Source organism: Perca fluviatilis, chromosome 17, assembly GCF_010015445.1.
Source record: "Perca fluviatilis chromosome 17, GENO_Pfluv_1.0, whole genome shotgun sequence".
In the NCBI taxonomy this organism is placed as follows: domain Eukaryota; kingdom Metazoa; phylum Chordata; class Actinopteri; order Perciformes; family Percidae; genus Perca; species Perca fluviatilis.
In genome coordinates, this window is record NC_053128.1 from 21,402,104 (window position 1) to 21,426,689 (window position 24,586).

The 24,586-nt window shown below is 39.1% G+C and overlaps 2 protein-coding genes across 5 annotated transcripts in view; both read right to left on the reverse strand.

Moving 5' to 3' along the window:
- Window positions 1-1,436: 1,436 nt before the first annotated feature.
- On the reverse strand, window positions 1,437-8,381 carry ak1 (adenylate kinase 1). 2 transcript variants are annotated; one of them, XM_039780738.1, is made up of 7 exons: window positions 8,243-8,381; window positions 3,317-3,354; window positions 2,583-2,618; window positions 2,309-2,472; window positions 1,900-2,016; window positions 1,618-1,809; window positions 1,437-1,537 (listed from the first exon to the last, which is right to left on the reverse strand). In XM_039780738.1, exons 2-7 carry the CDS (start codon window positions 3,321-3,323, stop codon window positions 1,472-1,474), a joined length of 582 nt encoding a protein of 193 aa, XP_039636672.1. In that variant the 5' UTR covers window positions 3,324-3,354; window positions 8,243-8,381; the 3' UTR covers window positions 1,437-1,471. The 2 variants fall into 2 exon arrangements, with proteins under 2 accessions (XP_039636672.1, XP_039636671.1); XM_039780737.1 differs by lacking the exons at window positions 3,317-3,354; window positions 8,243-8,381 and adding an exon at window positions 2,717-2,799.
- Window positions 8,382-9,091: 710 nt separating this feature from the next.
- gpsm1b (G protein signaling modulator 1b) overlaps window positions 9,092-24,586 on the reverse strand; it is a 29,039-nt gene continuing 13,544 nt past the window's right edge. For 2 of the 3 annotated variants that reach the window (XM_039780075.1, XM_039780072.1), the window contains exons 5-14: window positions 22,714-22,837; window positions 21,075-21,190; window positions 20,618-20,773; window positions 20,403-20,511; window positions 20,180-20,294; window positions 18,370-18,440; window positions 18,092-18,262; window positions 12,262-12,424; window positions 11,974-12,179; window positions 9,092-11,782 (exon numbers count right to left, since the gene is read on the reverse strand). In XM_039780075.1, the coding sequence (XP_039636009.1) occupies window positions 11,582-11,782; window positions 11,974-12,179; window positions 12,262-12,424; window positions 18,092-18,262; window positions 18,370-18,440; window positions 20,180-20,294; window positions 20,403-20,511; window positions 20,618-20,773; window positions 21,075-21,190; window positions 22,714-22,837 (1,432 nt within the window). In that variant the 3' untranslated portion in view covers window positions 9,092-11,581. The remainder of the gene's footprint in view (window positions 11,783-11,973; window positions 12,180-12,261; window positions 12,425-18,091; window positions 18,263-18,369; window positions 18,441-20,179; window positions 20,295-20,402; window positions 20,512-20,617; window positions 20,774-21,074; window positions 21,191-22,713; window positions 22,838-24,586) is intronic. The other variant, XM_039780073.1, reaches the window with a different exon arrangement.

The following is a 24,586-nucleotide window of genomic DNA, read 5'->3' on the forward strand; positions in this document are numbered from 1 at the left end:
TGCTCAAATGTTCTGTACTAGGCAGTTCAAGGGGTTGTCTTCAAACTTAAGTCATAATATGTTAGGTTGCGATCCCTGAACTGCAGGACAGTAGGTAAGTCCACACACACACACACACACATCGGCTCATAGTTTCCTCTCTCCCCCACATTCAAAAACGTGACTCTTTTTGTTCTCTCTCGGCTGTACGTGATAAATAACACTGCCGTCCCCTTTCTTCCCCTTGTATTTTGTACCTTTATTAGGTAAGGGCAGCATTCCTAGCATTCAAGCAGCATCCTCGATGGCTTTATGAAAGTGCTCGCAGACGCCTTCTCTTGATTGACTTTTCCGATGGACACATCCTGTCCCCCTTCAGAAGCTGTTTTCCTCTTCCTCATCCCAACAGCGCAGTCATGATCAGAGCTCTCCTTGGAGGGTAGTCCGGATACCTGTTGCGGTGTTTGCTTGGCCAGATGGAAGTGTGTGAATGTGTGTGTGAGTGTGAGGAAGGTGAGAGGTAAAGGAAGACTTGTTGGTCATCATGGGCTAAAAGAAAAAGCTATAATAACAGCAGTGTGTCCTGTATCCTGTTGTGTCTACATGCTCCAGCACCTTGACAATGTTGTCTGAATGGAAAAGTGTTTTCAAACATGATGCATTGTCAAAGTCCCTTGTTTATGTATGTGTTTGTGGTTGTCCAGGATTACTCATAATGTCAATCTGCGTACAGTTAAATAGTAGATTGCATGTCATTGGAAGTTGCAAGTCTTTTGAAAATTCAAAGTCATAGCTAATAAACTAATTCAAATATTGAGTTTTTCTATATACTTTAATTTTATTTTATTTTTTTACATATACCACTTTATAGACACCCATGTTACACGTGTGCATCTTGATGAAAAACATTTTTTTGTTCTTGATATATAGTTGTAAATGGATTAATAGAAAATAATGTATGAAGGCCATGGTGGTTGAGAAAAGTTTAAAAGTGCTGTGAATGTACATGTATACAGAGTTTCACCAGTTTGTCCACAGTGGGTGATCTCTGCTATTGTTCAATGTCACAATCATAAAGGACTCTACATAGATGGGTTAACGCAGGAAATAAGATTGTGTAAAATGCCCCAGAGATGGTTGACACCTACTGTGCAGTTCCTTTTGCGATGTCACTGGGATACATTCACATACATGTTCAGCACAGAATGGAAGCAAGTCTTATATAAAGAAACAAATGGATTTTCAGATGCTGCTTTTAGCAGATTCATGGTTATGAGCTTAAAACGTGAAGATTCCTATTGCTGGAGTAGGAGTAGAGTTAAGGTATCTTTGATCCTTAACGGCCTTCAGTTGTTTTTTTTTAACCAAGATGAGTGGGAAGGGTATTATTTCTGTTTTTGTTCATGTATTGATGATATTAATACTGACGAAAAAAAAATTATATAAAAAACAAAACAAAAACAGACACAGTTTATCTAGTCATGTTGTTTTACTACAGTGCATCAATAGCCTTGGAAACTTGGCTGAAGACCTCATCCACTGGCAGCTCAGAGTCAACCTAGGACAAATATAAAATACATGTTAGATTTTACACACAGTTTACACTTAAATGTTCACTATCATAGCAGTCATACACACCTTCCTGACAATGCCCCGGCTCTCGTAAAAGGCAATGACTGGCTCAGTTGCTTTGTAATACAAGTCCAGGCGCTTCTTGATGGTCTCCTCATTGTCATCAGAACGGCCGCTCGTCTCACCACGCTTCAAAAGCCTCTTGACCATGGTCTCTCCTTTTGCATCAACGTACAGCAGCAGGCAGGGTTTGCCGATCTGGGATCAAAGGTAGTTTGATCGTTAAAGTTATTAATGTATTGCTTTGCGGGGATGAATTATAGACCAACACCTCACGCCCTCTCCTACCTTTTTCTCAAACTCCTCGCCCTGCTTCACCTCACGGGGGTAGCCATCAATAAGGTAGCCCTTGGAGACATCAGCCTTGGCGATCATGGCATCCTTAATCATGTCTAAGACTGTGTCCTGAAAGCAGACCCAAGACATTATGATCAACCTTCACCATGATTTGGCTCTTCTGATAGAAAATACACTCAGTTGCTAGTTTATTATACTGACAGATTTTGTCCTCCCCATAAATATCAATGAGGGTGGGCTAAATAACAAAATAACCTCTCTGTATAATGCAACAGCACCACAAACTACATCCTCCAAAATGATCAAATTGAATTACTTGAACCACCTGTCTAAAACAGTTTCGACAAAAAAGTGAACATATAAACTAAAGGACTGTTGTATTAGATTATTTGTCTCTTACCAGGGGGACAAGCTCTCCCTTCTGCATGATGGCCTGGAGCTGCTTGCCCCTCTCAGAGCCAGAAGACACCTCAGCACGGAGCAGATCCCCAGATGACAGGTGGGTGTAGCCATACTTTGCAACTACCTTCTCACACTGGGTGCCCTTTCCAGAGCCAGGCCCACCTGAAAAAGAAAGACAAAAAGCATTACTATAGCATGAGGGAGATAGCTGTTGTTGTTTTTTAGCTATATTTAAATGTGTTGTTTTGCAAAATGACACAATGTGTACTCACCGACAACAAAGATGATCTTGGCATCTTTAATTTTGTCTGAAATGAGCATGTACAAAAGACCTTATGAGTCCATGCATGTTATTTGGCAAAGCTTTCTTCGTTAAATTCACAAGTAAAAGATTTTAGAAACAAACCATCTCGACAGTCCAATGTGTGGGTAATGGCGATCGTGTGATCAGCAGTACACATATTTCCCATTATTTAGTTGCAAGGCACAGTGTCACCTGGTCCACTAGCCTGTTTTGACTATGCTTGCTTTGGTGTAGGTTTGTGCTATTACTCAAACAGTGTTGCTATGGCAACTGTTGTCACCTGATAATGTTATTTAGCCTGATACAACTCCTCACAGGGAGCAACAGGAAAAGTCTGAGTTATAAATCTAACAAAAGAGCAAAACTATGAAAAGAAATCACAAAAGTTGGACTTGCTCTTAATTATATGGTATAATAATGTGTGCATATACTATATATCATAAGATAATTGCATTATTATACAATGTTGTGCTGTTAATTAAATGTAATATCATAACAATCTCTTTAAAGGAATACTATATCTGTACAGTGTTGTAAAATGTAAAATGCAAGAAAAAAAGACCTCCACTGTATTCTCACAAATCACCATAAGAGGGCAGTAGAGTCTCTGAAAACACATCAAGTCTGCTTCTTCCTTATTTACTGTAACTCCACACATCATTAATCATCATCAATCAATCTTTGACATGGTGTATTATTTACCTGCCATTGTGTTGCGTTAGATGAGTGTTTTCCTTCAACTAAATGACAGAAAAGGACAGAAAAAGTAGATAAGTTCACTACAGCACATATTTTGAAATAAAGGTAGACCGTAAAATAGAATTTGTGTAGGTTATACACACAGTCAGAAAAGTGACACTTTGTTGATCATGTTTTTATCATTTGATAGTTTATCAAATCAACTTTGGACACTCCAAACAAATTGCTTCCCATTGTTAATCCCAAAACATAGTCCCAAAATTTGCTTATTTCTGTTGTTGAAGCAACATAATCAAGGTCATACAATTATTTCCCCAAAATAATTATTTTTACTGTGAATATTTTGTAATACTATAACACCAACCCAAGAAACCCACAGATGTTTTAACTGCTTCACTTCCACCTCAAAAACACAAAAACACATCTACAGAAGTAGCTGTACTAATAGTACTAGGATATAATATACAACATTTCAAGGATGAGTGATTGGAGCAGTGATTAATTGTTTTTATTATTAAAGACAATTGTATGATGTGGCCGCGCTTACCTCACATAGAGCATAACAATAGTAAGTAGTTTTTACAGTGTGTCCCATCACTGAGAAAATGTTCTAGTCGCTGAACATCTGATTGAGACAGGAAATGCTTATTCATTCTGTGTTACTGAATATATCTAAAGAAGACAACTTTTATTGTACGTGGTTTCCTGTTAACACTCCCCTTTTAGCTGACTTACTGTAAAGACAGAAAAATGAGGAAGGAGTGTGCTGGCAAGTGTAAATAGATATCTTCAACTAGCTACTTGCTTGTGTCATGTGACCTGGGTTCAAAATGAATGTGTTTGAAAGAACTGATATTAAATAACTTTAAGATACGGCTCAACAGGTGTTGCCTATGCCAAAATACCCACCTAGTTTTGGATCTGCTTTGACTCTGTTGGCCAAATTTCATAATGCCGTGAATAAAATTCAGTTCTCAATTGCATGTATTTTTAAATACATTTGATATCTCCAATAAAACTATTTCCCTCGATGTTAGGAATTCATTTGGAGTCAGAATGCCACCTTGTGTAGAATTTATATTATATACTGTCTATAACTACTATTACATTACAGTGATATTCGCCTTTTCATCCAAAGGAAATAGACATATATTTTGGACGTAGTAGAGGAGAAGTCCCACACACCAAGGTTAAAAATGAACCCATCAAAGCGTTAACACTTACAGATACTAAGAGATAGAGATTAATGACGGGCTGAAGTTTGATGTATGTGCCACTGTAAAGATCCGAAAACTGCAACAGTGAATGTTCTTTTTAAGAAAACTGTCCAGTTTGAAAGTGGATCGTTATGTTTTGCAACAGTTTTACAAGGCTGTCCTACAGAGCATCCTGTGCTTTGGCCTGATTTACATGTTTGTAAACATGCGCAACCTAAACCATAATGGGTTGCAGAAAAGTATACATGAACAGTATGGCGAGCAGGGTTAGTTTGACAAGATGTCAGCTGCTCAGTTGTGTAAGGACCTCAGTCAGAGTAAGGCTGAGTGCATCCTTAATGACCCTGCTCACCCTCTGCATAACAGCTTCCAACTGAGCTGTCGGGGGAAAGTAAGGATTCTGCAAAGGAAAATAAGAACAGCTACTGTAGGTTTAGGTTTTTGTTCCTTCAGCAATTAGACTGTTAAATAAGAGGGACGGTACAAAAACATTGGATCTGGTGGCATTTTGGTCAGGGCTATGAGGAATGGCCATCTGTATGCAATATTTATATGCTGCAATACATACACTCACCTTAAAGATTATTAGGAACACCTGTAAGATTTCTTGTTAATGCGATTATCTAATCAACCAATCACATTGCAGCTGCTTCAATGCATTTAGGGGTGTCGTCCAGGTCTAGACAATCTCCTGAACTCCAAACTGAATGTCAGAATGGGAACAAAAGGTGATCTAAGCAACTTTGAGCGTGGCGTGGTTGTTGGTGCCAGACGGGCTGGTCTGAGTATTTCCCAATCTGCTCAGTTACTGGGATTTTCACGCACAACCATTTCTAGGGTTTACAAAGAATGGTCTGAAAAAGTAAAAACATCCAGGATGCTGCAGTCCTGGGGGGCCAAAATGCCTTGTTGATGCTAGAGGTCAGAGGAGAATGGGCCGAGTGATTCTAGCTGATAGAAGATCAATTTACTCAAATAACCACTCGTTACAAGCAAGGTATGCAGCAAAGCATTTGTGAAGCCACAACACGCACAACCTTGAGGCGGATGGGCAACACCAGAAGAAGACCCCACCGGGTACCACTCATCTTGACTAAAAATAGTGTTGGAAGCATTCTTTAGAAATGTTGGCCCATATTGATGGGATACGGTCAAACACAGTATTAGTATGGTGTTCCTAATAATCCTTTAGGTGAGTGTATATTTATATTTATTTGTTAGTGGATTATAGCGCTGTTGGACATTTACAGGGATCATGTAGCCCACTGCACATCGTATTTATGAGTGTGTGACAGCGTATTCAAGAGTGAGGGTACTTGCTCTGTGTGTGTGTGTGTGTGTGTGTGTGTGTGTGTGTGTGTGTGTGTGTGTGTGTGTGTGTGTGTGTGTGTGTGTGCGGGCGTGTGTGTGTGTGTGTGCGGCGTGTGTGTGTGTGTTGGGGCGATGGAAGGCGGGGAATTGCACGTTGAATATTTTATGATGACTGTTTTGTATATCTTTGTGTATCTGCACCTTGACTACCCAAATTTCCTTATTTGGGATAATAAAGTTTACATTGTACCTTGAGTATACTTATGGGATTTTAGACTTATTCTCTAATGTGGTTGAGTGTACATAAGGTACCTTTTAGTCATCTGTAGCTTGCCTGGACATCTTTGTCAGACTATAACGAGGACCACAATGGAAATAAGTTTGTAACTTTCTTGTGTTATCCTCGACAGTTCTGATAAATGTACAATGTCACTGTGTTGGCATTTTGTTATGCATTTATTTCTGTTACTGTCTAACAAATCAATAAAAAAAAAAAAAGGTCTTGATGGGTAATTCTACACCCTACATATTTTCTTAGCCCAAGAGATACAAATTGGGGGAGTGACATTAGATTGGATTTAACAAAACTTAAATTTGACCTCATAACAATGTGACTGTTTGCTCACTGCCTCATGCCTGCTATTATTGACAAGTAAGCTTTAAGAAATGCATGGTATTAGAAATGTGATATGTTTCCTTGTAGCTAGACTGCAGATGGGAATTTTTAATTATACTTTGTCCAAATAACAGATTTCTTCTTCTTCCAGTGCTAACATGTGTTTCCTGGTTAACCATTAAGATATATTTTAGCAGAGTGTGCACCTAAGCTGTAAATGCTACCAGCTTGTTCTCTGATTCCCACATGCAATACTCCTTAGCACTGGTGGTGCTGCTTCTCAGGTGTCCAGATTCATGTCAGTGGCCTTTAACCCTGTGGTCTGTGCAAATGTCACTTGGAGCCTGGCATCTGGGTCAGCACAGATCTTGTTTGGGAATCCCTCTCTGGCCTATTATGGTACCATCTTCTGGGTCCCCTGCTTCTTTGGCATGCCAGGCGTGTTCTGGTTCTAATACGGTGCAAACAACATTACATGGCTCTGCGTGGAACTGTGGAACGAAAACCTACCATGCAGTGAAACATTACATGGCTTTGCTGTAGTGGGATTGTGCCAATACATTTCCAAACAGAGGCGGTATCAGTACTGGAGATAGATGTGGCAAGATGTTTGAACTGGACTTTATCATATGTGGACAAAGCCCTGTGAATGTACTGTAGGATTGGATCCAGATTGTTTCCCTTAACATTTATGAATCTTTTACTGAATAAATAATGTAATACCTTGCGACTGAGTGTGCTGTTTATGCTGAGTGTAACCTGATATATGGAGACACATTTGTTGTGATTTGTGTTATTCTATCCTTGATTTGAAATATAGAGAAACTGGACTCACCCCAACCCCCACCCCAATGTGAGTCACCTATCCCACCCTCATGTCTTAGTACTCTTTCTTAACATTCAGCCCTGCTAAAAAAAGACTCAGCTGTTAAGGGATAGCATGTCAACCATTACCAAACAGCACACAGGGATGAAAACTGACTCCCCTTAGAAAGCAACAGGAGTGAAAATAAAGTACTGAGCACATGATCAGTTAGTGCATTCTCTCTGTGTATCAATGGTTACCAAGGCACTGTGCAAATTAATTGAGTGTACTGCTCCTTTAAGGGAGTACAGGGGACCCTTTGACGTCAGTGCAGTGGGAGATATTCCATGTTTGTGAAAGGATGGAGCGAGATCATTTCTGTGTTAGCTGTAGCTGTTGTGGACGTATTTGTGTTCCAAATTGCATACGTTGGTTTACTTTAATGTGTGCCATCTACTCACAAGGATCAATAGTACTAAGCCCCTAATCAGTTGTTAATGACCGCTACTGGGGCTAGATGCATGGCAGTGGAATTAAAAGGCTAGAGCAGCTTGCATTAAAATGTCCATAAATGGGTGTAGGGGGAGGATAATATTAGAGTGAAGGCAAACCATGTGCAATACAATGTCTGGAGGGAAAAAAATAAGAATAAATTATATTTATACATATTTGTTTAGCAAACTAATTATGTCATGCATTGAGTTGCATCACTGTCAATGTCACAAGAGCTACGTGCCTTTACACTATGCAGAAATGCCTGATCTTCTGACAATGTCAAACATTTTAAACAGTGTGACTAACCAAAGTGTCTCGAGAAACCAGATGACAGTTTACCATTACAGTCTGTTATTCTCACTCTCCATCCCAGCCCACTCTGCCTACCCACACTCTCTCTGTATTCGTCACTCGCTCTGACAATGTCAGACCCACTCCCTGTCATTTCATGCTTCCTCTATGGAGCCTTTGTCCTCTGTACTGACCTCTCTTTGGTGCTGTGGCTCTAGATCCCAGTGCAAGGGGCTGCTGTCCCTGGATCCCCGTGTGTGTGTGTCTGCACAGTTCCTACTGCACGGCAGCCCTCCCTTCCCCTTGCTATGCCTTTTTATAGCTCAGCTGAGCCTGTTCAGCCTGCGTTGCATTCTGGGTAAGAGAGGGAGGGAGAGAAAGGATGATGGACAGGAAGGGGCATGGGTGAACTTAAAGGGAGAGGAGGGGAGGACTGTGGCAGAATGCACCACTGTAAGTCACTTGGGTCGTTTTGTGCAGCATTATTTTAAACTTGAAATGTTGTGCTTCATTTATTATCAGGGCCCAGCAGAATATTGGAAACTGGCATGGATGTAGGTGTCATAATCATAAGATAGTAGGTGCGTTTGTTATTATGGACAGTAATACAACTGGAATTTAAAATGTATTATTATTATGAGAGAATTGAGATAAATTAGACATAACCAGCATGTACTTGGTTCATGACCTTATGTAAGGGACTGCATCTTCAGGCAGAACAAGTAAAGTGTCAATTTAACAATGAAAAGGCTGAATAAATATCTTTGTGTGTCAACACATTATTTACATTACTACTGAATCTTGGTGATGCAACCAAACTGGCAGTAAACCAACACTTTTGTTTAGCCCTTTGTGCTTTGTTCCACCAAAGATTAGAGCTTGGGAAATCCAAAATTGTTTCCAATTTTTCTGTGGTATAGAGGTCAGTGTTACTCATGTCATTTTCCTAAGCAAAGATGAACTGATGTTTGCAAACCTAACAAAACCCTATTCATTATTTTGCAAAATCAAAATCAAAACTAAATAAAAAAATAGGCCAAATAAACAGCTGAAACATTTTATTAAAAGCATGAGGGGACATATTCATGTCCTCAAAAGGAACATAAATACAAAATATATTTATATATACAAATTATGGCAAAGACAAATAGAAGCGTACCAGGTGCTTTCTAAAAATGTTAATTCACAACAACAAAAAAACAGAAAAAGGAAATATTAACGTTAACTCCCAATGTGTTGTTTATCAAAAACAGATGAATCAAACATAACCACGATGAACTTGGTACATGATCCATCCTCGTTCAGAAATTGCCAAGGTCCATGAGCTTTAAGGTACAAAAATGAGGTATGCACTACTTTTGAATAGAAAGCAAGCCCATAGGTAAAGTCAAATATTTATTGTACAGTACCATTATACAGATGCTCTGTACAGCAAAAGGTTTTCAAACTCATAGCTGCGGTTTGTATCTCTCTTGCTGATTTTGGACATTTCATGGCAACACATTGATAGAAATGAAGAGTGAACTAAAATGATACAATATAACCTTTATGAAATGATTTGCAAAAATCTCCACATTTATGGTTTACGTTACTGAAACCAGAGGAAAGATCTCAGAATCATCATATTGTATCACAAAATATTAATATTATAATGTTGTCCTACAGATTTTCAAGAGTAGGGAATGCCTTTTATCCCCAATTGATTGTAGTCTGATTTCCCATGGGTAATACCAGGTTTTGACCACAGGAGGTAAGCACACCGGCAGCACAACCTCAATCTTGTGCTTTGGTGATGGTATTAAATTCTTCAAAATATGACACATCCATCTCATCCATCGGTTTATATTTTTATGTTAAGTAATAATATAATAACAATAATAATAATAATAATAATAATAATGGCAGTAAGCAGTAGTCTGTTATCAGAGGTTCTGAAGATTATGGGCAGCAGATAGCATTACTTTTAAAAGCTAAGCAGCAACATTTCATTGGAGCTTGAATTATCACACATCTCTGATAATCTATAAAAAAAAAAGCAGCCATTTCATATTGTTTGCTCAGTAACCTTGGTTACTGCATACGGTTTAAGGAGATGCATTTTTATAAACGCATAAATGCAAATAAATAACATTTATGTGGAAAGTCCTATTTTAGTCTGTCAGTTTAAATAAATCATATTACTTTGTTGAAGTCAGAAAATAATTAATGGTGATCAATCAGTGGAAAGTTGTCACTGACAGAAGCAGTTTGTTTAACACTGGATGATGATTCCTAATACTGATACTGCACAAATAACACCAGTTCTCCATGAGCAATATATATATATATATATATATATATATATATATAATTTTTTTTTATAAAACTGTAAGGATTTCAGTGCAAATCGTCATGTCGTATGTTGTTTTCATGAACTTTGTTCCCATCATTAAATCTCTTTGATTCCCCATATACCGTGAAAAAATAATGGAAGGAGCCTCAGGGTCTGAAAAGTGAGTGCCTTAAACCTGCATTCTATCTAATTTCCATCAGGGGGTGACTCCACTGGTTGCAAAAACAAGTACCATTGCATAAAAGTCTATGAGAAAATTACCCTACTTCTCACTTGATTTATTAAGTCAGTAAACATTTTCATAATTAATGTATGGCCTCAATTGCTACTTTCACCTCTTGTTCAATACAGCATGATGTTCATTTTGTAAATTATGGTCCCATTTATTTTAAAATAGATAATAAAGCAGAGCATGCTTTAGGGCGTGGCTACACACGGATCTGTCAATCAGGACAGAGGCTTAGCTATGCATATGCATGGCCCTGTGTACATTAAAATATACGTGGACTAGGTTTGGGTGTTGTCCATGTTTTTGTCTTAAACTTTGAACGTTTTCACTTCATCAAAGTACAAAGTACCCGGAGGCCTGCACACCTGCTGCATCATCCTCCCCAGCTCCACTCTCTCGCCCCAAAATCGTCACATCTGGTTTTAAAAAAAACAAGATGGCGACAGTCAAATTGCCAAATCAGAGGCTTCAAAATGGCAGACCACAAACCAACGGGTGAAGTCACTGCTACTACGTCCATTATTTTTACAGTCTATGCGATTCCCACAACTCATGCTGTACGTCTCCACATTAATTGTCCATATTACACTGTATGTCAATCATGTGCTTCTACCGAACACATCTGACACCAGGGAATACAATCTTGGGTCTGGAAAAAAAATGTTGATTAAGGCATTACATTGAGTACTGACTTCATATTTGTTTCACGTTACTCTAAACATATTTTCTTCTTCTCCACACCACCGAGCTTCAATTCTGCTTGTTTTCCCATTATATTATCACATATTTAGAACATAACACATTGAGCAACATTTGACAGGGCACCACCTATTGCACATGGGATTTGTCTTGTTATTAAAAACTTGTTAGTTCACTCTTCAGTGCCGTCTTTAAATGTTGGCTCATCCCTATTTCATTTCTTTTGCTTTTATTTTCCTTGACATTAGGTTATGCAGCATTATTCACCAAATCCTAGCTGGAAAAACCACCAGGTGGCTCTGGATCAGGGGACGGAGGGTCGTCCTGGTCGTCTGAGGGCAGCTGGACACGCTGCTCGTCCATACGCTTGGCCTGCACCCTCTGGATCAGACTGAAGAAGTCTTCATCAGGCACTGTGGGGGCGTGGGGGCCTGCTTCTGGTGGGGAACACCGCTGATCATCAATCCTAGAGGACTACAGTCAGAAAGATTTATACATTTAGAGTGTAGAAGCAAATGTTACACATTTGTAAAGAGAAACAGATTTATTAGGGCAACTTATTTTATTCCCTATACAACAATCCCCACTGTCTATAAGACTAATAATTAAGAATCTAAAAAGGATTAAACCCTTGAGTTCTTGTCATATGTGAATTGGGGCCTTACCTGGCACTTGATAAGCATGTTGAAGAAGTCATCGCTAGGTTCTTGATGATCTCCCTCACCCACCAGGTGTCCCAGATTGTTATGGGTAATCCTCAGGCCTGGAAGGTTACCAACATTAACCCGCTGGTCATCTAGACGGCGGCTCTGGGAGCTAGCAATCAAATCAAACAGCTCCTCGGTCTGGGGGGAAGTGGTAATTGCAGGATCTAGGACAAGAGATAAGAGTTATTAAAAAGGAGCACAAGTGTCCTTAAAATAGGACAGGACAGAACACTGTTCTCAACCAACCTATCATCTCGTTCAGGGATGGCACGGAGTTCGCAGCACCTTCTCCGTTGTCTCCGTTCTGTGGCTCATCAAGATGGCAGCGCTGGTCATCCATGCGGCTGCTTTGAAACTTGCTAAGGAGGTCAAAAAAGCAGTCTTCATCGGAGGGGTCACGGCCCAGCTTCTGAGAAAGAGAATGTGGTTCACTACGTTTTTACTGGACTACCTGATTAGGATGAGCTGTTCTGAGATCCATGAAACATGATCTGCGGATAATGAAACTCAATGACATTATGCGTTGCAAGAGGATGAGGATTTACGAGGTGACCAGCTTGTTGATGAGAAAAATAATCTGATTAACTCACATGGGAAGGCCTTCCTTGAAACTACCTTGACCTAGATACTGAAGGGTGGTACAATATCATAAAATGTCAGGTAAAAATGAACAACCCATATGGTATTTATGTAAAATGAGCCATATAGTGGTATCCTCTAAAAGCAGTTGGAAATATCAACAGTTACAGCTGTAGCCACCATATTATAGAGCATGTTAATTAGTTATAACTTCAATGTGATAGAATAATAATAAATGGAGTGTCACTTTTTAATAGTTGTACTGGGTTGTGCTATATTTTTAGTTTATTTAGTTTCTTGACCTAATAGGGCATACATTATTTTTAGGTTTTCATTGGTTTACATTTTCACATATAAGCAGTAGAATTAAACACCAACTGTATTTTGTTTCAGATTCAGCTGGCAGATGAGCACATAGATCTAATCAATGACCAGCCAAAAAATAATTTACCCTTAGATTAAAAATTTGGCTAGCTGGATCAACCGCGACCAAGAAAATGATAGCTCAGGGCTGGCTCCCCCCCACTCGCTTTGTATAAAACAGTGGTTGTCGTATTTTCTGGACATATTTATGCTTGAGCTCTCTACTTAGTATTAACATGTTACATCCTCGCGGCTAGTCAGCCTCTGACAGTGCTGCTTCCATTGTTTGTTTTAAGAGAGGTGTTCTCTCACATGATGCTCCCTCTCCCAGTCTAGCTAATGTGTTTAAGCTTTGCAACTGAAGTGGATAACATATGCATGAAAAAAATGTTTTAACTACAAGTACACCAGCAAAGCAGATGTGGAATTTATTGTTTAAAAAGCGCTACTAAAATATCCTGGAAATCAGATTGCAGTTGAGAACTAATCTACTGGACAGCAGCAATAAAAAAAACAATATTGAGCCAAAATAAAAAATTAAGCCGCTGGCCTACTGAGAAATGATCTGAGAACATATAACACTGCAGACAAACTAATTCAAAACTATTAGATAAAGCGAAAACAATATAATAATTAAAAACAACTATATCTGTATTCTTAACAAAATAATAAACTACAGTAGAAGTACTAAAATAGGCTGAATTCCTCCATCTTATTCTCCCAATTACAAGGGTTCTACTTAGAAATGCCTGGGGTCAGTTCCAAGAAGAGGTTTACTAAGACATTAGGATAACCCTTCAGAGTAATAAAAAAAAAGAAAAAAAAAAAAAACCCTGAAATCTGAAACATGGGCTGTTGCAAAAAGACTTGTTCCGACTTTTACTTAGCAAACCTAACCAGATGAATAATTAAAAAGGTCTCTCAAAGCGATTAACATTTAGGTTCTGACCAAAACTTGAACCACAAAAATTAACCAATAAAATCTCAAAATTAATCTTCAACTAATCAAAATCAAAAAACTACGTCTGCTAAAATTGCAAGATATCGCTAAAGATATGTAAGACTTAAAGTGGTCATTATTGAAAGACAAACAGTTCACAGCGACATATCATAGATACAGTGGCATACTGTTTTGTAATGAATGATGTGTCTTCTTAAACTGAGCTAAACATTAATTAACTAAACTAACGATGGATAAGGACTCATTTTAACTACTCATACTCATCATACACTGACAAGACAATTCACACTTTAGTAAACATGAATAACAATCACTACATTGCAAAAGCAATTTGTGATGACAAAACAACAAAATGTCCAAAAGCAGGTTAGTGGGAGACGAGGTAAAAGTAAGCATTAAAGATTAAAAACAGTGTCCCCCCTATAAAAGCTTTTGACTATCCTTCTCTCCTCCACCTTAACAAACTACCCCCATTAACATTCAAAATTACAAGTATTCCAACTTACCACGGAGCCAGAATAAGATATGACACTTTGAACACCAACTAGTGGATGAAGTTAAAATGACTTTGCCTTACAGCAAGATGTAAAGTAGGTCAGCGTCAGCAGACACCGGATTTTATTCTAGGAATCTTTTCTCTTCTATTGCAACTTTTGTATTGGAAAATCTAACTATGCTTCAAACAAAACAGAACTTTTACTATTTATAAAAAACAACAAAAAACAGATCTCCACTTCCACTATATCAACTCCCTGAAAGGAGAGTAAGACATCTCATCTATACATAGAGTAGAAACAAATACATACACAATCACCTGTGTCAATAAGGAAATAAGGAAAAAATTGTTAATAACCTGTGGTATCCTTTGCACCATGTTATTATTCAAGCTTGAAAACGTAAATGAAATCTTACCAACAGCACTTCTTATTTGTCCTCTATCTATCCCTCTCTCTCTCATATCTCTCTAAGCTCTCTTTCCCTCTCGCTCTGTCCACATGCCTAGCTCAAACCTCCTTCTCCCCTACTTTCACCCACTGCTTTACTCTCCTCCCCTGCTGTACTCGAGTCCCTCCCTCTAATTTCCTCTCCTCTTGCATCCCTCTACTACAGCCTTCTTTTAATCTCTATCATCCACTCTCTGTCTCCCTCTCTTTTTCTCTCTGTCTCACTCTCTCTCTCACTCTCTGTGGCTCTCCTGCAGGCCATTTTTGTCCTGTTCACCCACTGTGGGAAAACAACTCATTATGGGAAGCAGGGGGTTGACCCTGTAGGGAGGGTAGCAGCTCTGTGATCAAGGTCCCATTATCAGCAGAGGGGGAGAGCTGGGGGGGTGTAATGGGAGGAGGGGAGAAAGGGGGTGGAAAGACGGGTGCATGGGTACAGTCATGAGTAAATCGCATGCCAACAGTGGCAGCCAGCAGAGATTAACTACTCAACTACCCTCAAATGAGAGGAACCAATGTCAGCACTCAATTCTTAAAAACTATACGTTGTATAATACACCATTCATAACCAAGGATATTTTCTGACATGCACTAAGATAAGAATCTTCAATGGGTTTGCTATTTAACTGCTCTTTGCACTCTAATCAGCTGTGACTTATAGACTTTTCTGTCCTCTGTCCTTGGCCCCATGGTCTATGTGTGGATCTCCTCACTTTCCTTTATTGTCCAATTAATCAAGTAGGCCAAAGGGACAGAACAAGAGGGAAAGGAACACGTGATGGTAACGGTGGTGATGATGAGAGACAGAGATAGATACAGGGAAATTAAGTTGTGTGTTAAAGAGAGGGGGGAGATAGTGTGTGAATGCAGGAAAATAAAAGATAAAAGGCAGTTCTTCCTACATTATACAGTATCACCATTGTGCTTTCTTATATGTTCATATTTTAATTAATTACAGATGAAGAATAAAGGAAAAAGAAATTAAACCTCGTCTTTACAGGTGTGTGTCCAAAAAAATGGATGCTAGCCTATGGCCCTATTATCACCAACACATTGACCAACTTCAAACAGGTCGAGGAGCAACTACGCTACTCAAATAAGTGCCATTTGAACACCCCAATTTGGCACAACATACACTTAATGTCTGGTAACAAACCTTTTGTTTATAACCGGTGGAGTGACAAAGGTATTTGTACTCTAGACCAGTTATTCAATGATGAAGGTATGTTAAGTTTTGAAGACCTGAGAGCTAGCTTTGAGGTCCCTAGGACATCCTTCTTCCTTTATCTTTGCTTAAGATCAGCCCTAAAATGTTATGGAGTACCATGGGGGGACAGTCTTGAGATGCACCCAATCATTAAATTGCTTGTTGATTCTCCGGTGAGGATTAGTGTCCAGGATTTATGCTAAACTGATGCAAGTATCCGTAGGAGAACTCCCAATACTAAAGAAATGGGAGCGAGAGCTAAGCCCGAAGGGGAACGTAATTAATTGGGAGACAGTTTGGGACATTTCCCACTGTTCCAAGAACCCAAATCACCAGCAGATCCACTTCAACATATGTCATAGGACATATTGGACTCCTCAGAAGAGATACGTCTCTAAAGTCATTCCCACTCCCTATTGCACGTTCTGCCAACCTGAACAAACTGGAACTTTCCTGCACATGGTCTGGGAGTGTGAACAGGTGCATGAGTTTTGGAATAAAACAACATCAATAATATCTGATGTGATAGGATGTCGAATTCCTACTGACCCGATTGTTTTGTTACTTAATGATGACTCTAAATTACACCTACTTGGGAGAAAATTTGGCTAGCTGGATCAACCGCGACCAAGAAAATGATAGCTCAGGGCTGGCTCCCCCCCACTCGCTTTGTATGAAACAGTGGTTGGCGTATTTTCTGGACATAGTTATGCTTGAGCTCTCTACAGCAAGGATTAACAAAGCCAAGTCATCGACTATAGGCCTATGGAAAAACGCAGCAGCACAATACATGTGGGCATGCATCAGCCAATCTATAAGAGCATATAACCTAAAGAAGATTTAACTTTAAAATGCGGCTTTGCTCTACTAACAACAAATGGGGCATTGACATTGTTGTTGACCAATATGATGTTTGTGGGTTGTTGTACTGTGACAGGATTTGTTGCGGTATTTATAACTGCCTTGGACCAACAACAACCTTAGGCCCCCGATCAGATGGAGCGCTTTTTGCAGGTTGCAAAACGCAAAGCGCACCACACTGTTTTTCTACAGTTCAGCAAAAGAGCAGCTTGCCGTGTCATTTTTGTTTTTGTTGCTGGGCAACTACCGCAAAAGGCCTGCTTCCAATTCATCCGATTAGAAAACGGGAAAAAAAAACGCATACGATGTTCTGCATTTTTCTACTCCGAGTTTAAGTTTTTTGAACTCGAGTGTTCAGGGCTCTCCTGCAAAAACGCAAGGCACAGAGCGTAAAAATGCTCATCGAAAACAAATACAAAAAGCTGCCACAGGCTGCTAAAAAGCTCTATGTCTGATCGGGGCCTAAAGACATCACAAGTTCTAGACTTAGGAAAGTGGTCCAAGTTCCAAGACTCCCAGCTGGCTTTAAAAGATTGGCAGATTTAAAAAAAGGGTATGCTTCAATGTCATCAGGATTACCAACATTTAGCTTTCTAGTCCCTGGTAATAAACTATCATTATGCAGCCTAATCATTTTCACTCTTTTCTAGCATGTCAGCTTGCTGATTACAACCATTAGCATTGTCACAGAAACAAGGCATGATTAGGTGCTGTGGGGGCACTGAATTTTAGGGATACAACAGCTGCAAAGCAGCACATTCATTAAGATAGTTCACAGAAAATGGAGCACTGTTGGTATTTAATGAGAAGACACCTTTTACACTGTATCTGACTTCTAACATAATATTGTATAACCTCATGGGAAATTAAGGGAAATGTTCCCAATTTAATCTCTCTAATTTCTTTCATTTTCTCTTTAAAGCAGAAGCCCTGAAGACATTTTGGACAAAGGATGAACAGATGAGAAGGGAAAAAGTAGTTATGTAAATTCAGCAGTCAGCATTTCAGGTCCCCTTGATGCTTTCTAGGAGAAAAATTAAACCTATTCTTTCTCAGATGGGCTCCGAGTGATTTAATTAAAAAGGCGGGCATATCTTAGGTTTATGGCATACTTGGGTCAGAGCAAGAAGCTAATAAGAAAATAAAGCTACAGCTACTCACTGGCACTGGAGGCGGGACTTGCACAGTGATGTCATCAGTGTCTACAGGAGAGTCCAACCACGGCCTTTCATCTGATGACTGGCTGTCAGGATAGCCTTTTCTTTTGCCTGGCTGTGACAGCTGACTTTTGGATCTCCTGGGTATACTTTCCAAGTCTTGGTTTTCACCATTCTGCAATTAAAAGAACACATTGTTAGAGGGGAGAGCTATGTGGGCAACATTTACATGCATATTCCTCTATGGAGTGTGGTACTGAAATGTGAAATAAAATAAATCACCTTATCTGAAGAGTACTTCCACAATTCGACACTGTCCATGCTGTTTCTCTTGGTGAATTTGGGCCTTGCTCCTACAGAAATAATAAAAAAGTAAAAACATAACTACGAAACTTATTACATAACATTAAAACAACTGTAGATTCTCGCAAACAGTTTAGTCTAAAATTAAATCAAGCATGCAAGGCGCTCTGTCTTTTCTTGTTTCGGCATTGGTCCCATGATGTTCATGTGGATTTGAGGTAAAGCCAGACAACCAAACAATCTGAATAAGAGTCTGTTTGCCAGCTCTGCAGCGAAGAGGGAAATCTAGGACATGGGTGTGAATTTCTGCCTGGAGGAGGGTTCATGAAAGCAAACATCACACAAAAGCCAGGCTGACTGTACAGACAAAAATTTTACAGTGTTTCACACTTCATTGTATATGTTTTAAATGCTCCAAAAAATGTGAGTTGATGGAAATCTATGTTATTTATAAAATAATAATCAATTGTATTATTTAGGATAAGGTTGACAATAGACTTCAGAATCAAACCATCTTCCTGAGACTGGGGGTAAAGCTAAGAATTTTCATCTTACCCAAAAAATGTACACACCCATTGCTTTTTCTCACATTTAGCCTTAGTTCAGACATAACACAAACAGTGTCGGTCTGCTATGTCTGTCTCACCTTAAGTTGGTTTTACATTAAATGGTCACCTTGTGTACACATACAGTATTTCAGTTCACTTATTCAAGCCCACACGTTATTTTTGTTAAACATAGGTGTTAAATGAGCAAAATCTAAAAACTATTGAAAAGTAGATTTTAAAGTTAGTTTTCTGGGATTTATAAATGCCCATTTAATAAACCCCTCATTCACGTTAATACATTTCCTCGGGCTCAATGGCACATTCATTTTTGTTCTGATTTCTTTGAGATTGGAGGGCAAGTACAGCTCCAGACAGCTTCTCCTAACCACAGTTTGCAGAGTGCAAACAGACAGGTCTCACACACACACACACACACACACACACACACACACACACACACACACACACACACACACACACACACACACACGTTAGGCTTCATGTAAAGCACTGGTGGAGAAGACAACAATGGCCCAAAGTGAACTCAAGCCTTCAGTTTATTGAGTCACTCTTTCATTCCACAAGATTAAGTTATTTGTTTTACCAAACCTATGGTTGTATATGAATTTAAACATTCTACACTATGCAAAATGTATAGCAGAATAAATCATAAAGAGAGATGCAAACATTAATGTCATTACAGAATTCAATTAACAGTAAACCTAAAATCAGTAGACCTTTGACAGCAGCTTATGGTGTTGTGTACAAACTAAATTATGATGTTATAATGAAAGGTGAAATTGTAAGCTAATGCTTATGTTGTTTTAAAAGATAACCAAAAAAACTGACAAATTCTTCACAATATGCAATAAAAGCAACCCAGTGTCATTCTATTACTAACATTCAATAGAGAGAATATGACAGACATACAGTAAATTCAGGACTCCCTTAAATTTGACTGCCCCACTCTGTGAATTTGTATGTATGTGTGTGTGCGTGAGTGCAAAATACACTTATTTGTTTTCCTGTCCAGAGTTAGATGAAGAGATTGATACCACTCTCATGTCTGTCCATTAATTATGAAGCTATTAGCTTAGTTTAGCATAAAAACTGGAATCAGGGGAAACACCTAGCTTGGATGTGTTTGAAGGTTACAATATCTGCCTACCAGCACCTCTAAAACTCACCAATTAACACATTATATCTCGTATAAAAAGGTAAGAAATACGTTTTAGTGTCACCTTGCATCTCAAACTCTGAACTGGAGGGTGAAAGGTCGCTTTCATTGACCCCCAGAGCATCCATCAGCTGCTCCACATTCATTCTGGCTGTCAGTTCCCCATTTCTGTCTCCAATCTGAGGGGACAATTGAAGAGGACAAACCAGAGCCAGATGAGTCAAATTAGGCAGAATGCAAGAAGCCTCAACTTTCCCAAAGGTGCATTTTCTTTCTCAATGTCTCACTTCTTTAGAGATGTCCAGGTGCTTTCGGGCATAGTGGAAAGCTTGTTTGTGGTTCCCTAAAGACACGTATGCATTTCCCAGACTCCAGCAGGCACGGCCCTCTCCAACTCTAATGAAACATGAACATACAGAATGTATGAACAATACAAATGTTAAAAAACTGTTTCTGTGCTCGGGCATGTCTGTGCATATGCATTAGATATTGCTCATCCTACCTATCAGTAAGCTCCTGGGCTATGTACAGATGTTTCAGGTGGTAGTCTATGGCCCTCTCATACTGCTGCAAAAGAGTGTAAGTGTTTCCAAGGCTATAACAGGCCTGAGCCTCCATCACCTGGTCCCTCAGCTGCCTGGACAGCTGCAAAGTTTTCCTATAGAAAAAGAAATAAAGTGAGGATAAGGTGAGTGAAGGAAACATTGAAGACGGTAATACAGAGGTGAGTGAGTTGACAGATGAATAAGAGAGTTTGGGAGGTAAAATAGAAAAGGAGAATAGAAAAGGAAAAAAAACGTACAACACTCTTTTTGGTATTTTAAGAGTGCTCGTGTCATGCATCAGAATGTTTTCTTTTGTCATATTTAATTTGTACTTTAGTCACATTTTCACTCTTTCTAGAAATTAGTTCACTTCCCCTTCCCTCCACTAGATGTCAGACTTCCCTCTTTCCTCACCTGTAGTATTCAGTGGCTGTGTTGAACTGGCCCAAGAATATCAGGGCATTGCCTAGGTTACTGTAAGCTCGCCGTTCTGCCGCTTTGTCCCCAAATTCTTTGGCTATGGATAATCGCTGTGAAAGACAGAACAGCAAGGTCAAGTCAAACCAAATTAGCACAATATTTTAAACCTGCTTCTACGCAGCTAAATAGCATAACATATAAACTCCATGTCATTTTACCCTATTTTACCTGGTTTTTTTTCTCTGCTTCAATGTACAAGCAGAGGCAATTACACAAGTCCAAGTTGCAAGCTCTGTTGGGGAACATGATTCCATGAAAACATGTGCTGCTGCAGCAGTGGTACATCAAATCAGCTCCTCTCATTCCCTTTAAAGGAAGTGTGCTCACCTCCAGGGCACAATGATAGATTTGTAATGGGGAAGAGAGGAGAGGCAGATTTCTCCCACAGGGAGACAATTGGTTTACAATGGAGAGTGTCAGAAAACATGGGGAGATAGAGCTTGAAGCCATGCTTGCAAGTTATTCACCAAGAAACCAATTTTCTATACTTGTTTTTTTTTTCCCAATGAAACGCTATCAATCTCTGCACACTGTGTGTTGGTACAGAGTGAGGTGGATGGTGATCCACTGAAATACTCACCAAGGTGTTATTTACTCGCAAAAAAAGCTAGGACTAACATGATTCGCTATCACATGCTAGCAATCCACAAGAAAATAACAAATTTTGATCAATCACTCTATTGCCTTTACCTTCTATCCCTGTCCTTTCACTCACTGCCATGCAATCTCTTCTACTCTGCTATTTGTATTACATCAGACTGTAACAGGTACAACACAATAACAAAAGTAAGTCCCTCCTTCAGACTCAAACTGGCTGTGCATTGGGGAGTCTTGCTATTTTGCATGTAAGATTTTATTCATCCTGTGCAAGGCACACAGGTAAGATTTTATTTTTTTAACAAATTTAGCAAATGCACATAGCCTGCTTCTTCGCTGACATGAACAGCAGTGTAGTCTGACTTCACCTATTAGCTAAAAACCATGCAAACGTGTTTGATCACAACACAACAGTAAATCCAAGTTTTTGGTAACCACTTGTTTGCTTCTGGGCCGCATGAGACGGAAGCACACACAAAAAGGCTTAACAGGATGAAAACCAAGGTCTGCAAATTTATTGTGTGGCACTGTGGCTCCAGGGAGGACACTTAAAGATCCACACAGTGTGTGCACAAGCCACTAAAAAAACACATTTTATTGTGCATGTTAATGGTTTGGACAAGGCAACTTAAAAAGGCTGAACCAAAAACAGGAGGATGTCTTTATGTGGGTGTTTATGTTCACAGTATTCACAGAAACCTGATCTTAATAAGGGGAAATCAAGGAATTCCATCCACGACAACTGCACTGCGTCTCTTTGTATTTCCACTCTGATCAAGTGCATTCCAGTGCGATATCATGGCGAGCCACAAAGTTACTGAATAGCTGTAAGGAGAGCGACCTTGTGTAAAATGCAAACGAAGGCTTTTGCCCAGTGACCCAAGGTCACTGTTCTGGCACAACAACAAGGCTGATAACTATTATCTATGCACTAGTGGTATTAATACGATGCTGGCAAAACACTTGAATTTCTCACCTGGCGGTGAAACTTGATAGCTTCGACAAAGTTTCCCAGCAGATAGTGGGTGTTGCCCAGGTTCCCATAGGCCCTCCCCTGAGCAGCTCGGTCTCCAAGTTCTTTGACCAAACACAAGTTCATCCTACAAAGAGAAGTACACACCAATTTAGTAGCAGTATGTACATTATTTTAAAAGGGTATTATAACTAGAAATTTCCATTCCACTCCATTATAGACAGAATACCAGCTGAGATCACTTGCATTGTTTTTTTTAACCAGGGCAGCCATTTTCAGATTACATTATGTGCTTACATAATTGCAAAAGGGTTCTCCAATGTTTTCTCAGTTAGCCTTTTTCAAATGATATCAGATTAGTAATTAGAAAGTGCCTTTGGAACATTGGATGAATGGTTGCTTATAATGGGCAATGTAGATATTGAATTAAAGATCAGTCACTTCTTTCTACAACAGTCGAGAACCCTTTTGCAATTATGTAAGCACATAATGTAATCTGAAAACTGCTGTCTTGATTAAAAAAAACAATGCAACTGATCTCCGCTGGTATTCTGTCTGTAATGGAGTGGAATAGAAATTTCTAAGTTACCCCAAACTTCTGACCGGTAGTGCATGTTAACATTAGACCATAGCTAAATATACTTTAAGTCTGTATTACATTTCTAAATATTGGTGTAAAACAAAGTTATATGTTTATTAGGATTAGTTATAAAACATACAAAAAGCTTATTGTATTTCTTTTTGCACATAATAGGAAGGACTAATTAAGCCTTTAATATGTACATGGTATTCATGTGAGTCCTTTCTTTCACCTTGTTTCTCAATTTGATGTTAACTGCTCCATTGCTAATAAAATAAAATGGCTTTAATAGGGCCTAGAAAATTGCCCTGTGAGATGAGCCATTATTATGGGTTCACAATGTTTTATCTATCCAGGCAATGCTAAATGTGCATGATATTTTTCATCACCAACCTGCCTCACGTTTATGGAGCTCCACACATTCCCACCATTGAGTTGCCTTTTTCTAGTGAACCTTCAGAAAGTATTTAACACCTCCACCATTTTGCTGCACCTAAGCTTTAATCTAAACGTGAGTTCATTCAGATAATGGCGTAATATTTTTTCAAGCATTAAAAGTGAAAACATTTACCCATGGACAAATCTGACAGAACTGCAGAGCTCTTTTGCAGTGAGGGAAGATCTTGTCAAAAGATGTGTGTAGTATTTCACAAAGCTGCGTTATAAGACAGATTGGCCTGAAGGAACCACTTAAAAAAGGAGCCTGGAGTTTGCCAGAAGACGTATGAAACACTGAGAGCATGGAGTAAATTATTCTGTGGTCTGATGAAAATAAACTGAAAACTCCAGCAACAATGGTTAAGAACATTCTGTTGAAAACTGACTCAATTATCATCAATTCTCCCAGCATCCCAGTTGTAAAGTACGACAATGGTAGTAATCTGTGGGGTTGCTTTTAAACAATAGGGACTGAGGGGATTGTGAAAATAAATGGAACAATGACCAATGGCAAATTCAGGTAAATTTTTTTTTATATGAGTACTATTTAATACTATAGTATTTTTACTCTTAGGGCAGTTAGTTTTGATTGGACAAACTGGCCACACAACCAAATCAAATCTGGACTGCTTCTTGAAAAGACTTGTGAAATTATGGACAAACGGTGCAGGCAAAGCCAAGATCAAAAATGTCAGTGAAAACCTGTGTACGGACAGTTTGCTTTTTCCCCCCACAGATGTGCTCCATCCACGTTATTCTGCACACAAATCAAGATGTGCCACGCAGGAACAGATGTATTCAATAATAACCGAACTACCAGAGGTGAGTCTAAGTAGGGATCAAAGTAATGACAATTGC

What these genes read in the sequence shown, in the direction of transcription:
- ak1 (XM_039780737.1), bottom strand. Translation starts at nt 2,780, where the DNA reads ATGGGAAATATGTGTACTGCTGATCACACGATCGCCATTACCCACACA. An exon ending in CACATTGGACTGTCGAGATG is followed by an intron (nt 2,619 to 2,716) that starts GTTTGTTTCTAA and finishes TGCTCATTTCAG; the next exon opens with ACAAAATTAAAGATGCCAAG. An exon ending in AGGGAGAGCTTGTCCCCCTG is followed by an intron (nt 2,017 to 2,308) that starts GTAAGAGACAAA and finishes GTCTGCTTTCAG; the next exon opens with GACACAGTCTTAGACATGAT.